This window comes from Pseudochaenichthys georgianus, chromosome 8 (assembly GCF_902827115.2).
Source record: "Pseudochaenichthys georgianus chromosome 8, fPseGeo1.2, whole genome shotgun sequence".
NCBI lineage: Eukaryota > Metazoa > Chordata > Actinopteri > Perciformes > Channichthyidae > Pseudochaenichthys > Pseudochaenichthys georgianus.
This window is the reverse complement of record NC_047510.2, coordinates 23,649,070-23,667,586: the sequence shown is the minus strand read 5'-3', so window position 1 is coordinate 23,667,586 and position 18,517 is coordinate 23,649,070. Positions and strand designations below refer to the sequence as shown.

Genomic DNA, 18,517 nt, shown 5'->3' with positions numbered 1-18,517 from the left:
CAAAGGAAAACTGCATCACTTCACACAAAGGCAAGCCCTGTGTAACCCGAAGCATTGTCGTATCTTATACTGCTAGTGTGCAAAAGCAAATGCAAGTTTATTTTTAGACAGGTGCACCTTGAACACATTTCAACAAGCCTGCCAACACCCAAACCCTACCCTGGCTTGTTGGAGTCTTCGGTGTTCACTGTCCAGGAGCTGCTGTTTGAGTAGAGCTATAGTGTTCTCAAAGTCGTCCATCAACTCAGAGGCCTGGACGAGAGAAGCAGAGCGGAAGTTGGCAATACATGCAGGTGAATTTAGAACAATTATGTGTACATTTAGCAGGCTTGTGGAGGTGTTTGGGTGAATGTGGACCTTGGCAGCAGACAGAGCATGTTCCTGATTCAAGTGGCGCATGTCAGTCTCATTTTTGGCTTGGAGCTTCTGTACAGTTAGCTCATGCTGCTCCCTCTGCTGCTCCTTCTCCTTCAGCAAAATCAAATTCCTGCGGACAGTTAAAAAGCATGACTATTAAGTACAAATAAAAAAATACACTTCACCACCCTGTTGCTTTAGTTTTATACGGCACATTTAAACGTTTTCTTGCCACTTTACAGGCATCTTGATAGTAACATGTTATTTGTTAAGCAAACATTTATTAATAATTTGTTCATGACCTAGTTATGAAGAGTTAGCACATACATAGTTTTGAATAGCATCCTCTTTTAAAAGGTCACCTACTATGCAAAATCCACGTTATCATTTTTTCCCAGTTTCCCCTCTGTGTAAAGAGATTCTGAAAGTTTCAGTAAAAAAGATTCACTCACTTTTTGTCCTGATCCATTTATATTAAAAACCTGTCTGAAAATGAGCTGATCAGATTTTGGCCACTTTGTGATGTCATAACATTTGTTTGGCTTGTGTAACCATTAGCCAATCACCAACCAAGGTAACACCCGCCCACCTTATCACCTGAATCTCCTCCTAGAGCACCAATAGCCGCGTTCACACTGCGGTACTTTTCCCACAAAGGTTCATGCGAACTTAGTTCATGATCGCGTTCACACCAAAAAGAGCCGGTACTAAAAGTAGTTCATGCGAACCTTTTTACCCCCTCAAAAGTCCCTGCTAGAGAGCAGGGACTTTCGAGCGGCTCTTTTGTGAGAAAAGAGCTATATTTCTGATTGGCTGGGCGGATTGCAAACCACGCCCCGTAAAACTCCCAAAAAGTTTTGTGAAGCCGCCATTTTATTATCCTCGCATTAGCATTATTAGCATTAGCCCAGCGCAGAAACGCAGAGAGACTAACTTATGGCAACACAAAATAAAACATGGGAGTGGTAGAGATGAGGAGGTGTCGGCGTTCAGGCGATTTACTCGGAAGGCTTCAGTAGAAGCTGCTGGGACTCCCAGCAGCTTCTACTGAAGCCAGTCCCCAACTCCGGGGACTTCCGGCCGGGGACTTTGGGCGGCAGTATACGCCGTGAAGTGGTTTGCGGCCTGCCAGTAAACCCAAAGCAGAAGAAGAAGAAGTGACGTCAGCGGCTTTATTTACCTAATCCACCCCCAGGGACTTTTTCTGGTGTGAACGCGATCTGTACTTAGTTCATGCGAACTAAAGAGTTCGCATGAACTAAGTTCGCATGAACCTTTGTGGGAAAAGTACCGCAGTGTGAACGTGGCTATTGTGTTTTCTCTTTGAGTCAGCACCTTTGAAACAGGGCTGAAACAGAGGGGTTTATGGGATGCTTGGGATCCGTTTGGTATTTCGAGCCAAACACTTCAGAGACATGTTTTGTATATAACTGAGACCTATAATATATAGATAGTATAATAGGGCACCTTTAACCATTAGACATCTCTACCCCCTTCATCATTCATGTTTTCACAAACCGTCTGTTGGCCTCCTGTAGTTCGGCGCCCATGGATGCAATTTGAATCTCCAACTGGGCCTTCTCCTGTGTCACCCTCTGACGCAGCGCACTGCCCTTCTCCACCTCCACCGACTGCTGTTTCACCCGCAGCTCCAGCTCACGCACCGTTTGCTCCTGAACAACAAGCGTACACAGGAATCACTCACCCAAACAGCTTGAATCACTGAGGGCACTAGCCTGAGAAAATGTCATGGGTCAGAGGACTGCAGGCCCCCAGAGTGAAGCCAAACCGAAATCGGCTGATAGGGAACAATGTGGCTGTCCACCTCTGTGACTTCAGCCTTGATTTACTCATTTTATATATCCTTATTTGAAGTTCAAAGTTGCACTCAAGCTAACGTTGGACTTAAAATAGACCGTTCTGCACTGTTATTCTCCAAAGCTCTCAGCTCAGAGTCATCAAAAACAAAAACATCTTATCTATACAAACTGTTCCAAAGGTCGAACCAGCAGAAAGCCTTTCGCAGGGAGAGATCTTATCAAGTGAAAATATTTCTTCCAGTCTACAAAAGCTTGACTGCAGACATTTTTGAGGTCAACTGTAGTGCCTTTTGAAAATATAGAGCTGTAACTCCAAGCTAATATTTCACCTGTCAATGTGTATATTCATCATATTCATATATTCAAACTATAATACGATTAATCAACTGCTTCTGGCTTCTTCTGGCGCAGTGGAGAAATTTTTTGATCGGCAGGTCCCTGTGCTCTTTGTAACTTCAAATATTCACAGCCAGGAATGAGCTTCAACGCAATTTAAAACTCGTAATGTACCAAACAAACTCAGTTTATCTTTGTGTTTTGAAACAGAAAACCGAGCAATCTTACTAATCCTACGTGTTCAAGCTGACATATTATTGGCAAATGTAAAAAGCTTAATCAAAATGTAGATTTTCAATAAAGACAATGATCAAAGTGCAGCGGCTGATGCAGGCAGCTTTTTCTGGCACCGATCTGATGAAAAGAAACGTCCCCTTCTTACATACTGTCCCCCAGCTTGTGCACATGTGTGAGTGTGTGTGTGTGTGTGTGTGTGTGTGTGTGTGTGTGTGCTAGTGACAGCGTGGAATGCAGTGTGGGCCGGCTGATAAAGGCGCTGACGGGACGCTGATTAAAGATGGAGCGTGCTAGTCAATCTAGCCGATGACAGGAGGGGAGAGGAGGGAGCCGTGTGTTTGAACAGAGGACAGGAGCACCGCCCGGAGAGGCCGCTTGGACAGATTTGTGTCTTTGTGTTCGTAGCGTAGCGCGCTAAGAAAGGGAACAAGGGGCCTGTGTTGTGCTGGGACGCGTGCTGACACTTTAGAGAGGTGCTTCTTCTCATCTCCTGCCAGAGAGGCCGCACCGGGCACACCTGGACACACGCAGAGGGAGCACATTACGTCCCATAATTAGGTGTTTCAGAAAGGGAATTACAAGGTGCGAAGAGCAGACTACACAAGCTACGTTATGAGTTCTGCTCCCCTCCAGAGATTAAGATGTGATAAAGTCTTTGAAGATGGGATAAAAACCTGTAATTTGTACCGAGAGAAATTCATACAGAGTGATGGATGACCTTTTTACAGTTTTTGTATCACAACTGAGGCCAGCAGATGGGAGACAGCCTGCATCAATCATGTCTTGCGGCCAGTCAGGCTGTGTGTGTGGATGCATGTTGTCAAACCCTTGTGGAGGAGGGAGAGCAGCTGGGGGAGGGTCTGACAGAAGAAAGGGAATCAGGTACACTGTGGACTTGTGGAACCGGTGTCAAACAAATACTGCAATTTGTTTACCCCTGCTTCACTAGGAATATTACTGTGGATGCACAGATAGGTTTTTCTCTAAGGCTCATACCCCACTAAGACATTATGGACCTAAAAGGGCTATTTTGGATTGCTTGAAGTGGGGTTGTATGAGATCGGGTTGGGCGATATGAAGAAAATCACATATCACAATATCTTTGACCAAATATCTCAATTTCAATATTGTGAAGTAGGGATGGGAATTTGAAAGCAAATGTATATTCGAATATTCGACCCCCCAAAAAACGGTTAACCGAAATGTACATATCCTATAAAAAAAAAATTCCAAATTTTTTTTTACCCAATTTTTTTTCAGTAATTTTTGGAAACAAATACATACATGTTCACATAAGTGTAGAAACCAAGTCAAATTTGTCAAATGTATTGAACTGGTGATCACAGTTTGACAGCTATAGACCAACAGCTTTCATGTGCGGGATTCACAATCAGCCCAGCTGTAGAGAAGACCCTCTCAGCTGGAACGGAGGTTGCGGGTATAGCAAGGTATAGCATGTATATATAAGTTTAATTTGGCATAGTTTGACCTCTACACCGCACTCACTAACCTGGTCGAAATATGTTCACACATTACTCCTTTTTGACGCCATGTCGGTTGTGTAGGACTCTTCTTAGAGTGTAAATAATTACCGGACTATGACTGGTAAAATATGTTGAATACCGGCAAAAATCTCTCCAGTCAAAATGTCTATGTACTTTGCCGCCACACACGATTGCCAAGCAGCGCTTATTGTTGTTTAGGCTGGCCACTCATGTGTTGCGGGTGAGCACGCTCATGAACCTCGCAATGGCTGCGGAGCGCATTTGCGCCACATTTGGGCCTAAGATGAGGTTTGAGTCTGCGTGATCTGCGTGTAGGGAGGGGCAGCAGCCATATCATTGGCTAGAACTAGCTAGATCGGATGGATTTGGACATAAACGCGAGTGAAGTATAACCGGACGCGAGAGAGCGAGAGATCAGCACCTGCAGCTCTGCCCGCTGTGAGGGACCGGTGAGCGGAGCAAAACACACCTTTAGACGTCAACTAACACATTAAGCTATGGCACTGTCGTATATACATTGAATTATTCAATTTGATAATATGTAATAGGCATCCCTCCCAAAAAATAAAAATATATTCATAACTTATATTCGAATACATGAATAATTTCGAATATGCGATTAATCGTTCCCATCCCTATTGTGAAGATGTTGGAAGGTTGATCATCGGTGCTTTCACACAATATTTAACCATTAGGAATGTGGATAAATAATAATTTGTAGGCTATAAGGTTTTGCAAGTGAGATTGGGAAACTAGTAGAACAACTGGAAACAATATGGTAAGTTCAGAAAATAACATCACAACCCTGTTATGCAGCCTTTAAAACCAGGAAAGACTTAAGTGTATGCTATATTTACAATATTTTCACAATTTACCAACTTTTTTGGCGGTGGCTGAACATACGTTTTGCTGCCACCCCATCATTACACAGAACTATAGTAACTACAGCCTCCCAGTACATATCCGGACTGCTGAGTATATTGGACCTTTTAAATCTCAGCTAGAAACCCACCTCTTTGCACTGGCTTTTAATGCTAGTTGAACATTACACTTTTACATTTGTATGTGTTTTTATATGTTTCTAGTTATTGTGCTTTTTATCATGTTTTTAATTATTATTGTACTCCCATTGTGTTATTTTATATTGTATGTATTGCCTGTACAGCACTTTGGTTAACTGAGGTTGTTTTAAATGTGCTATATAAATAAATAAAGATTGATTGAGATTTAGGCGGGAATCCCATCTGCTTCACCAAACTGGGGCAAGGCCACCTACCATCTACTGTATAGGTAATACACTGACTCTGGATAAGTATGTCTATACACTAAAACAAATTAATTCAAATCTGGAACAAATGTTAAAGTAATGTCAAACACACTCATGGCAACAGAAGATAACATATCAGCAGTACAAAGAAAGGGATATTCCTACCAGTTGGTATCTCCATTATTAATCATTTGTACATGGACTACAGTCAGAGTGTGTATGGAGCAATACCTAAGCAGATACCGGCTTGTCTCTCTTTTCAAACACCCACTCAATCACTTTGTCGGCTCTACCCTGTGCATAGATAACGTCCAAAAATAACAACATCTGACATATTCGTAAGCACCATGAAAGATCTTTGATCTGCGGTGGATCCGACGCAGGTAGCGCCTGGCAGATGGACATTCCTCATTTTGCTGTAATTAAACCAGATCCAGTACGCAGTTTTTGAATGAACATGAATCATCAATCTGAGTTCGTCTTGGCCTGCATACTTTACATGTGAACTTTTCACATTGTGTCCGGGGTTTGAACTGAAGAAGAGGAGTCGCAGTGGCTTAAAACAAATGGGTATACTGTAGGCAGGGCTGTCAAACTCAAATACACAGTGGGCCAAAATAAAAAAATGGATACTAGTCGAGGGCCGGACTGGTTCAATGTTTATTGCCGTATTAACGTATTGAAATGAACTTATTGCAAATATTAAACTTGGAACTAACAAAGCTTAAATTATTGCCTATAAAAACAACATTAAACTTTAATTAATCAGTTGCATTAATTTCTTATGGCTCTATCTGCAGAGTCATTTCTTATGGCTCTATCTGCAGCTTTTCCAGAGTCATTTCTAATGATTATATTTTCCCACAGGCCAACAACAGCTTCAAAAAAACGATTTCCCTCAAAGAAAAAACCAACCATGCCCTGTTGTCGCAAGAAAAGAAAGTGCAGAAGGAAACATCCATGTAAACTCAGTATGCTGCTCTGTGATGCTAGTTCAGATACTTAGCATCTCATCTTCGGTGCAAGTTCATCAATGTTTGGGGTCAGGCTCTGAGCTGAGGAGACCCTCAGGATTGAGTGAAGATGTGCGTGCAATATACCGGCGGGCCAGATCTAATAGTAATTAGAAATTATCCTGCGGGCCGAAATTAAATCCACCAAGGGCCTGATTTGGCCCCCGGGCCTTGAGTTTGACACATGTGCTGTAGAGTATCAAATGCACAAACCACAAGCTCAAAGCTACTGAAGCTACAGGTCAACGTCGGGGAGAGAATATTCTACGAGCACAACATGTCTGCATTTTAGAATATAAGCTTGTATTCTGTTGAATATCTTAAAGGTTTATAACAATCAAGTAAACAGAGCAAGACGGAACGTTTCACAATAGAAGAACACACGTTAATAATATTGAGTTCTAAAGTTTTTAGCTTTGGGACACCAACTATGAAACAAAGGTGCTGTAACCACTAACCTGAGTTCCCTTTGAACCTCCTTCACAAGGCACATGTGTGTCTGTGTGTAGGGCGGCCAAAACTCACAGCAGCTCATTTAAAATGACAGAAAGCTCTTTTGATTCTCTTATGAGACGAGGGGCCTTACCGCCGGCCCGCACTGTCCAGCGTTTGATGCCTCTTAAATGTGGGCCTGCTGACAGATTAGGGCCAGAAGCAATATGTGTGTGTGTGTGTGTGTGTGTGTGTGTGTGTGTGTGTGTGTGTGTGTGTGTGTGTGTGTGTGTGTGTAGGGTATATGCAGGAATCCTGAAGTCAGATGTAATACCTTTTAAGACATTTTTTAAGACCCTTCCCATACATTTTAAGACCTCTTTGACACTTGGAGTTTTAACCGGTTACATTGGAGACACACTTTACCTCACATGTACTATATACAGTATTGATTGTCCTTCCTCCTTATCTTCCAACCATTTGGACGCAGACTTGCATTTCCCCATAACGATGTTGTTTAAGAACCGGCGTGCTATCAAGCAGTGAGCGTGCGATGTCCTGTTCAGATGACGTCACATCCAACGGGATGCCATAAATAAACTACAGAATCACACTACATACCTACGCAATGATTACATTCAGGCAGACGGTAGAATACAACCTCTTTGGACAATTTATATACTTATTGAAAACAAGCTACAAAATGTAATACCTTGGAAAATGCCGTTTAATACTTTTTAATAGCCTTCATTTTCGCTAAATTGATTTATCAACTTTTAATACTTTTTAAGACCCCGCGGACACCTTGGTCTGTGTGTGTGTGTGTGTGTGTGTGTGTGTGTGTGTGTGTGTGTGTGTGTGTGTGAAAGGTATGAGAATGCTAACAAAACTATTTAGGAAGCGGTGTACTCCACTGGCCTCTGGCGTTGATGATCCCTTATTAACGTAATGCGCACAATCCCAATTAAAACCAAAGTCATTATATAAACCATCAAAGAAACTGTAGCTTTTGGAGATGTGTGTAGGCATGTGTGCAAGAGTTAATACACACTTTGATCAAAGACCTTTGTAAAGACGACAGAGGAAAGATATCAGAGTCACTCCCACCCAGAGGTGACAGGAAGTCCCCTTCATTTGAGCCATGGAGTTGCCATGGGTGACCGTGATATATGACAGATGTTGTATACACTTTCCTGAGAGCTAAACAAGGCAAGAGCTTCATGCAGAAATACACCCGTCTCATCACCCAGAATCCTGTTTGTTCCAGTGAAAGCTGGCGTAGGATATATATAATCTGCCCACATGTGTCTGAACGCTCGAATCTCCTGCTGCTGTTGAAGATGAATCTCCTAAAGCTGCTCTCATGCTCATTCCCTTCAGAATAAAAAAACATGATCCTCAGGATGGAATATTAAACACAAGTATACCAATCCAGATTAAACCGTGTTACATGAGGTCACTTTGGGTAAACATGTTAACACTTGACACCATTTGGAATCAACTATAACGTTTTTTGTATACATCAAACGGCTGTAAATAAAACAACTTGCTGACAGAAGTCGGGTTTGTTGGCACGTCAACACGCCTGTTCTTGTACTCACGGTCGCCTGTGCCCTCGCGTTATACTCGGCCTCCATCTTAGCCAGCCTCAGGTTGGTGTCCTCCAGCAGCTCCTGGATGTTGACAGTGTGTTTCTTCTGCAATTCAAACTTCTCCTGCTCCATCTGTGTCACAGCGGCATGCAGCTGGAAGGGCCCAGATTAAATGCACATCAGCCACAGATCTTTCTCCCTGGGATTACTTTGCATTATTTATATTCATCATCTTCTCTTTCATAATTTCCCCTTTAAAAATCGTTTTCTTTGGGCATTGCTTATTCAAGGGGAATATACACCATTTATACGGCCAAGTAGTTTCTTTATTATTCCATCTGAGACAAATTGCTGCTCGTCACATGCTCAGTGAACCTGAAGAGGTGAGTGGAAATTTCATTAGGATCTTATTGAGCTCTAACGGCTCCGTTAGCTCGAGCCATCAGGAGTGAAAACACAATGTACCCAGGGCAGGGAGCTTTAATTTTTCAGCACAAAAAAAACCAAACACTAACTTAAGCACAGCATGAAAGAATAAAGATTTTTTTCTAACAGTGCAGCAGAGCCTGACTGCTTCCAGCCAAGTCTGCTAGTCTCATGCTATCAAACAGTCTTCCTGTGGCTCAGGGCTGCTTACAAGGGGTTGGGCTGCAGAATAGCCAAACCCTTCAACTTCTCCCTCGTACCTTCTTCTCCCACTCGTTTTTCAGGGAGTCGCTGCTCTGATCCGACATGTTCTTCAGCTCAGCGATCTGCTTCTCCTTGCTCTCGCAGATGACCTGGGATTCCCGCAGCACACTTTGAACTTTGGAGAAGCACATACGCAAACACATAGAGAGCAGTCAGGCCCTGCCTCGGGGGGTGTGCACAGTGGACGCGCACACACACACACACACACACACACACACACACACACACACACACACACACACACACACACACACACACACACACACACACACACACACACACACACACACACACACACACACACACACACACACACACACACACACACACACACACACACACACACACACACACACACACACACACACACACACACACACACACACAGATGCGCTGTCAGTGAATCAAAGTCAATAAAGATATCGCTTATAGCAAACGGCCAGTAGCACTTCTCTTCTCCAAGTCTATATGTTTTTCTTCAAATGCTTTTAGAGATACACGAGGAGGCGAAGAGTAAAAGAGGAATATAGAATCAAGGTGGACATTGTGCAATTAAAGTTAAGGTGGAGCAGCTGGAGAACATCCCTCTACACCGGCGCATTGAGCAGCGCATTGTATCTGTTCAGGCTTCTTACACTGAGTGTTCAGAGACACCAGTATAAACATCCTTCCAGTTAACCCCACACTCCTGCGTCCCCTCACCTTTCTTCTCCAGCTTACGGATCATCTCCTCGGATTCCCTCTGCTTAGCCCGGTACATGCTCTTCGTCTCCTCAAGCTCACCATTCTTTCGGTCCAGGATCTAAAAAAGTGAAAGGAAGATCATTTTAACAGAAACTGGAGAAGCTTTTTTTTTACTGCCGATTGTCTCTTTCCTTTGTACTTGTAGAGATTAAAGCTATACGCCAAAATAAATATCAATTGACAGAAACCACTGCAAAATGATCAGTTTCTCTTGTTTTACTATTTATAGGTATGTGTTTGAGTTCAATCAAAAAATATATATTTTATTCTATAAACTGCTGACAACGTTTCTCTGTGTTGGAATGTAACAGACACTAGAATGTAATGGCTGCCATAAATGTAGAGATAGATTTAAAAAACATTTTGAGTGGTCTCTTCATTTTTTCCAGAGCTGCATATATCTTTCAGGACATTATTATAAGAACGTTTGCTCGTGATCCATATTCCATTCAATTAAATAAGATTTCAATCATGAACAAAGACAAACAAAAATGAACACAACCACCAAATATAAATAACAGTATAGTGCCACAGTGACGCGACCTAAAACCTGGAAGTAAGTTAGCATTTTACCACTTCCGGTTCCTTCCACAAAAACGCAATGCAATTTCTCCATAGGATTTTGGAAAATAGCTGGAAATAAGGTCTGTGGTTGACACAAATTAAAGAGACAGATCACGTTTTGTTCAGCCGGACATGTCTACCCTACTTTTATAATTTTTGAATCATAAATCTAATCGATAGATTTATGATCCGAACATTATAAAAGTAGGACGCGTCACTGTGGCACTCAAACTGCAAGAAATCAAACTGCAAGAACTCTTAAGGGTACCTTTTAAGCGTGAGATATTTTTGACAACTAGTGTAGTAGCCATCTGTAGCACTGTCTTTACATGGGGCTCATCTCTGTTGGTACATATTCATGCTGGTGATTTCCTGGCAATGATGTTACATTTTAACACCGATTATAGGTAGGCGTTACACACCAGAAATGCAGTGCTGTGCCAACAAGGCAAGAAAGAAGAAGTCTGCTAGCAAGAGAACTTACATGTAAAAGATGGAGGATTCAGAATTTTAAAGAAAAATAAATACATTTGCTTATGTTTTGATGAAAGCTAGTTTGTTTGGCTTCAAGCAAATGAATAATGTTATTAAAAATACGGAATTTAAACAGAAACCTTTGTTTGTTTACTAGAAATCCCCTCCTATACACTGAGTAGCAGATCTATTAAAAATACACTAATATCACAACTACATAATACTAAATGTAAACAATCAATGTTATAGAGTTATTTGCATCAGTAGTGTTTCTGAATACTGCAACAAACAGACCTTATTCTAAATCATGATGATTTAACAAAAGCAAAATGTATATTGTAAATGTTATTTAAAGGGACATGGGATATTTTGTGTACATAATTAACCGCATGACCTGATACGACCTCATTACCCACATGCCTATGGAGGCATCAGGCGAGGGAAATGCCATGCGAGTGAACCACCTGTGCTGAGGTGTGCTGGGTAACTGCATCTGCTCGCTGCCGCCATCTGTGAGCTATTAGTCAAATAAGGCCATGGAGAGTTGGAGCTGCAGTGTAAAAGGACAGGCTGGCACTCTCCATCAGGAGGAGGATAGTGTCTGGGCTCAACTTTATAATGTACATATACATATTTAGCATATTATGCAATTAGTCTGAGCGTGTGTCTACTGCCGGGTGGTTACAGGTTTAAACACATTCACGAGGGGACAGGAGTCCTTACTTGCATCTGCCGTAAGTAGGAAGTTGGATTCTTGTCTTTTCCTGTCCCTGCAAATTCTTCTGACCTCATAACGTTTTCCACTGAGGTCAGGGGAAATGGTTAGAAATAAAATAATTTTTTTAACTTTTTTACTGTAAATCTTTTTTCAGCATAATTACCCCGTCAAGGAGGTTATGTTTTTGATTCAGTTTGTTTGACTGTTAGCGGGAAAACTAGCGGATCGTAATCACATAGTTGATAGACACAATAATTATCACATTCTCGTAACTGTATTACCCGTCGCAGTTAACAAGACAACATAAAATAGACCAGTCCGACAACAGTCCCATGCTCAGATTTTCTGCCAGTGAGAGTATTTATTTGCTCGTCAAAAACCGTCCCATAGCCCATAAGACTTTATCTCTCCAGCACTTTGTTTGTTATCCAGGTGCACTTAGCTGCTAAGCCAGTCATCCCCTCTGTGTGAATGGGATGGGGGAGATGAAAGGAGGTTGGGGGGGGGGGGGGTGGAGCAAAGTTCACAGAACATTTAGGGATACCCAATTTTTTCCATTTCACCAGACCAGAGAGATTGTTGTCTTTTGAGGGGGCCAACCGAGCAAGGCAGTAACACAGTGTCAGTCCAGGGAGAGTGCACTATAAGGTGGGAAATGGCAGCTTTTAGGGTGCTCATTTTAGGCTTTTATAAGACCCCCTAATGCAGAGGGGGATGTAGTATGGCAGTCCATGACTTTAACTAATATCACCAGTGAATGGAGTGAACTGGAGCAAACACGCCTATTGTAGAAAACATGAAATAATATTAGTGTACTCTGTTCATATAGAGAAACAGAAACACTAATGTACTCCCAATGGAAGTTCAAACAAGACGTTTTTTTTTCAGGTGTGGTATACTGTCTCAGATTTCTTTACCTGAGGTTATTAAATATGTTTTCAACTAAACACAGTAGTAATCCACAACCACTGACATACAACACTCTGGCCTGTTCTCTCATTAGCCTCTTCACAATGACCGGTGGCATTTTAGCAGCGTATGCATTATTCATAAAGAGACTAATTAAAAGCAAACCCAGCTTGCCCACCTTCCATCAGCCTCGTCATAGTGCACCCCCAAATCACTCCCCTTTGAGAGGGGACCGGGTGAAAATACTGAGGAAATTAAATCGGACATAACAAGCAATCTGTATGTAATTAAAGAGAGGGAGGGAGAGCGAGCTAACTGTCAGCCTGTCTCCTGTCAAGCACAAAGAAGCAATGGGCATCTTAAAGAGGACTGGAAATTGGAGTGTTTTTTCCCTTTTATTAAAAGCTTCTGTGGCAGCAAAGGAAAGTCATAGCGAGGACGTGACAGATCCCAGGTGCTTGATCTGAGGCAGATGATGGGCACCAAGTGTGAAACAAACCAGCTTCACCGCTATTTTCTTCGGCTGACGGAGAGCTTTGAAGAGGTGATTATTCGCGGTATGAGGAGGATGAGAAGAGGAGAGGCTCGTTCCTTATTCCTTTCATGAGCCACCAAATGGAAATAAAAGTCAATGATGGGCATCGTAACGCAGGTTAACTAGAATTCATGAACACTCAAGTCAACAGATTTGCCTGTCCAGTGTCCCCAGACGAAATTATAATATCATATATTTCTCAATATAATTGGAACTACGAGAGTTCTGCAAATAAATTAAAACCAATTCAAGTCTGGGCATGAATTTAAGACTGCATTAGATTATAGGACCTTGGTTGTGTTTCATATTAACACAGTTTAGTGAAATGCTAGGACATTGCGACCATACACAATCCTGAATTAATGACATCAATATGCCTTTTCTCATATGCTACAAACTGGAGCCAAACATTAAATTGTGTTTTTGAAATGCTGGTGCTGGCAGAGTATTTACTCGCTTTCAGTTTCAATTCTTACTTTCTCAACATCTGCATCGTGTCTCTGCTGCATCTTCAGTTTCTCCTCCTGGTGCTTGGACTCCAGAACTTTGATCTTCATCTCAGTCTGGAAACACATTTGAAAGCAAAATGTCAGGAACTGTATTGCCAAACTGTTTTTATTTCCATATGCAAAATGAAGTTTGTAAGCAAAAAAAAGTTGCATCTGCTTGGAGGGATGAAACATTATTTATTACCCAGCAACACAAGTAGCAAGGTTTGTTTAACGGGAGATAAACATTGCAATCAGTGTCCTGATCTTTTTTAGAGACATGTTAAAAAAAGAGTGACAGGATAGCAGAGATAACATGAATCTGGATGAAAGAAGATACCGTGCGTCCCGGCTTGCACCCGAGCGCAGCTGATGATGAAATACACCACATTAACATTTCAAAACATTTATCCGTGCTTCAAAAAACTCTGTGAAACTGAGATCTGTGTCTGTTAGCGATAACATATGCAGTCACTCTATAGTAAGCACAACAAAGTGAAAGCCTGTGTGTACTACTGCAGTTAATCATGGGGAGAGTGGCTGTTTTCATTTGAACACAGTGTTTTCAGAGGATCAAAAGTTCAGCGTTGTCATGTGCATGTTAGAACAGATCCCCTAAAGCTAGACGGCTTCACCATCTTAGTCAAATAAACCCTAATGCCCTCTTCTTCTATGGTTTTTATTAAACATAATACGCTTTTAGTCATTTGTGGAGAAATCATTATCACATCTCTGACTTTGCAATATATTCACAAATATATGTCGGTCTTTGAAAGGCGTTCCCTGTGTCAGCAGAGACAATAATACTAAAAGACGCGCTGGATTAGTGGAAGAGATCCTGTGAATATCATTACATTACATTTAGCTGACGCTTTTATCCAAAGCCACTTACAATAAGTGCATTCGACCGAGAAGATACAAACTTCAAGAAAACAGAATCATATTACACATTAGGTTTCATAGAGCCAAAACATTGCAAGTGCTACTCAACTGGCTTTAGATAAGCCAGTCCTTTATTAGTATATAAGTGTTTTGATAGTAATTATATCGCTCGAAGTGGAGTCGAAAGAGACGAGTTTTTTGTAATATCAGTGAGTTAAGAGTCTTTGATGGAGGACAGCAGCCCTGTGAGGCTGTTACACATATTCTATTCCACTCAGAACCTTACTCCTAGTGGGGCAGAAAAGCAAACCTTTACCTGAGGGTGTTCCACAACAACAAAAAGAGTGTTTAATGTATGAGTTTATCCTTTGAGATGTTTGAGTGGTAGCTGTCATTCTCTGGACTGCGAATGGTGCTAGAGTGACTGTAGCATATCAGTGACAAAAATAATATAGTCTTGGCTGAATATCTTTAACATAATCATAACACATCTTTAAAAAAACAGCTTTCATGTGTTGTTTACAATATGCATATGTTTAGTTAAAGGTAGTCAATAAAGACAGGTAAAGGTTTGCTTATTTGACACGGTGTTGTCCTGCTATATTCCAAATTAAATGTATTTTATTGTTATCATGTGTTCCTTTTTATATCACATTTCCTTTCTAAAATATGATGTTTCTCTGCCTAGTTTCTAGTTTGTTTGTTTGTTTGTTCCTATGACACACAAGATGTCTCGAGTCACAAACACGCAACACATGACAGAAATATGACTGGCCATTGGCTTTGATGTCATGTTTAGTCACCGTCTGTGCTGGCGTGTTAATCAACCCTGGAGCGCAGTGGCAATGTTCTCCCTTGAAAGTGTGGTTGTGTGTGAACATGTCAATGGTTGACAACATCCTGAGGCTAGCTTTTGTTTGTTCTAGTCATCAAAACAATTAAGTAGAAAATCCCCACGACACAGTCTAACCACATTAGACCTTCTGTTGGTACAAATCAAAGGGAAGCAGCTGTTGTCCCGACTAAACATATGATTGAATTAAAGTATGGCAAAGTGTATAGATATCAACACAATTCCCACATTAACATCACACTGGTTGTTAGATACAAATATGTACGTACGTACGTGTCGAAATGGTAGAATCGATAAAAACCCAAATAGATTGGTTTTGTTAACATGTAAGTACTTCACTTTTGGTGATCTTCACAAGTGTAAATAAATAAACTAAGACACATAAGGTTGCCTTCTAGATGTCTCTCCTTGTTATTGCACTTGAGCAACCTTTATACACTGAAGCCTTGACAAAGCTCTGTTAAATGTTCTCTCTTTGTTCTGGGTCTGTTTTCTTGATTTCCCACCATGTCTTGTGCAATTGAGGGGACCACAGGAGACCTGTCAGAGTAGAAAGGAAAGTGCAAGAGAAAGAGAGAAGGAGGGAGATGGCAGTGATTGAAAAGCAGAACATTAAGTAGAGACCTGATTCTGCCGGCGCCCCAAAAAAGGAAAAAAAAAAACACATGTGGGGGTGTCACTTTCTCATCCTCTCTTCAAATGCTCTTTGGAGAAAGTTTGTCAAACTAGATCAGGGGCGTTTGAAACTTGTTTATAAAGTCGTCAGTGAAGGAAGGAGGAGGAGGAATGTCGTACACCTAAGGCGTCTGAGATGCCTTCAATCAGCCCGACTGGATGGTACAGCTTTTTTACCGCTTCTGTTCTTCAGAGTTGTTGCGAGCGCTGTAAGATGCCATGTTTTTTGACAATCCGCTCTTGAAAGGATATGAGGGTGGGAGGGAGGAACTGGGGGGTAGTGGTGGTGGCGGCGGGGGGGGGGGGGGGGGGGGGGGAATGTGAGGAGAAGACGGAAACAGTTGCTTTCTCTGCTCTCAAAACCATCGCGGGGTTCGTGGCCTTCTTCCTCAGAGGGATGTGTTCACAAATCGTCTGCTAACTGTTTGTGCTCCTCAAAGCAAGGTTGCGTTTGTGCATCTCCTTCGTCTTGCCTGCGATGTACAATGTCCTGGTGCGTCTTTCATCCTCAGTAAACACAGATGCTCAAGGATAGTCGGGATGCAGCGTTCGCTATCTCCTGAGGAGCAGCGAGATGTCCTTTCCACACTGACAGGAAGTTTATTCACTGTTCAGATAGTGAGGTTGGCTAGAAACGTTGGCTCCCATCGAATGTGAAAATAATTACCCCCAAAGATTTAGAGAAGTAAGTAAACAGATTATTACCTGAAATTGCTGATATAAATACATCAAGTACGTAAGAATCAAATACAGAGGACAGAAATAGTAACGTTATCTTCTTGGAACCCAGTTGGTCCCTTGTGTTTCTCAGCCTGGAGCACTCGGAGGAACTGGTCCCCTTTAAACTACTAAGGCTCACTAGCTTTGCTCTTTTTTAGCTTTGAAAAGCGTTCAGATAAGAAAGGCTATGGCCCACTAAATCACAGGCTGAGCACTCAAGCTCCATCCCAGAGGATTCTTAGATTAAAGAGACTGCATCATTATGGCAACGGGAAGCAAAGGGGTCTGATCCCTAGTCTTGGGCTTGTGACCATTAGAGTGCGACTGCTTGACACGAAGACATTCATCTAGTGTACTGCGCCTTCTGCCAACAATCCCTGAGGTCAGGTACCAAGGGGATGCTTTAGAAAATAGTATGCACAACTTTAAAAGAAAGATGGGCCGCCTTGATCAGTCAGTATCTCCTCTAGTAATCACAACTTGGGCCTACGGCAAAGCATGACTCATCAGCCGCTGCTTAATTGAATTTTCCAAATAAAGACTCGTAATACTGAGAACTTCTAGGGTGTGCTTAAGGATTAGCAGGACTCATTGTCGTGCCAGACACTTTCCACAAGTCATCCATAAGCAAAAACACTGCACGTGACTCAAAGCAATGTCTGCTTGCGGCGAAGTGCCTCAGCTGCCCCTCGATGTACCGTAGGAAAAGAGCAGTCAGCATTCTTATCAATGCGGACGTTAGCTTAGCAGGAGGATGAGTTTGGTGTGAAAGTCGAGATGTTTGTTGAGCTGCCGCCAGCTTAATGACATGTGGCATGTATAACGTTGTAAACCCGGGTACATTTTCAACTAGGCTTTCGGGATTAAAGGGAAGTGATGTCACTGTGATTTTCTAGTCTGGGCCTAGACAGCCACGCCACGGTAGGGTTGGACATGGTTCTGCAGCAAAGCTTAACGCGGCTGTTGAGGATGATATGGTTACGGGTGGTATTGGTGACTCAAGACACTTCTATAGAAAAATACTGTGCGTGTATGCGTGTGGCAACAGCTGTATCCTGTGGGGTTCAGAGTTCCTGAAATCCTCCTAACACTCTTGTAATTGCTTATGGTGACACAAGACACATGATCACTCGGGGCATCTTAAATAATAAAAACTAAAAGAAAAGGGGCTTTACCGTCGCATGACATTAACCACAGACATATTATGATTCCCCCTTTTTAGGGCAGATGGTAAAGGCAACAGGGAATTCCCAGAAGCTCACAATGAGAATGGAAGTGGAGATGCGTTGCTCGATATAATGTTCTGCATGTGGCTGATGGGAGTGGATGTGCAGGTCATTGCCAAATAGACAGCTTGAAATGTTGACCCGATGACGGCTGAAGATGAAACGTTAGCCGTCACGATGGGGATTACAATTCTTCCAAAGGGAGAAATGTGTTTAGCAAACATGTTATCAGACATTGTATTACAAAATACCAATGTCACTGTCCATGGTGGAGAAGTCTGGGATCATACAATCTAAATTGAGACTGGACCAAATGTTGTGCCAATACATCCGTGGATGGTAAACATTGACCAGTAGGAATGTCTAAAAAACATTCCCTGGCATTAAGTTAAGTATTCAATGTGTTGTTGGGGACCAAACGTCTGTCCAACATTGCCATAGATTTGATACAGGGGCTATTAGCACACAAGCAAGAATCAT

General features: G+C 42.0%; 1 protein-coding gene across 4 annotated transcripts in view; it reads right to left on the bottom strand.

The window, feature by feature from the left end:
* cep112 (centrosomal protein 112) overlaps positions 1-18,517 on the bottom strand; it is a 108,906-nt gene that overhangs the window by 73,655 nt on the left and 16,734 nt on the right. For all 4 annotated transcript variants that reach the window (XM_034089297.1, XM_034089300.1, XM_034089298.1 and 1 more), the window contains 7 exons: positions 13,670-13,756; positions 9,952-10,051; positions 9,246-9,364; positions 8,569-8,712; positions 1,876-2,030; positions 358-487; positions 160-252 (listed from right to left, as the gene is read on the bottom strand). In XM_034089297.1, coding sequence (XP_033945188.1) covers positions 160-252; positions 358-487; positions 1,876-2,030; positions 8,569-8,712; positions 9,246-9,364; positions 9,952-10,051; positions 13,670-13,756 — 828 coding nt within the window. The remainder of the gene's footprint in view (positions 1-159; positions 253-357; positions 488-1,875; positions 2,031-8,568; positions 8,713-9,245; positions 9,365-9,951; positions 10,052-13,669; positions 13,757-18,517) is intronic.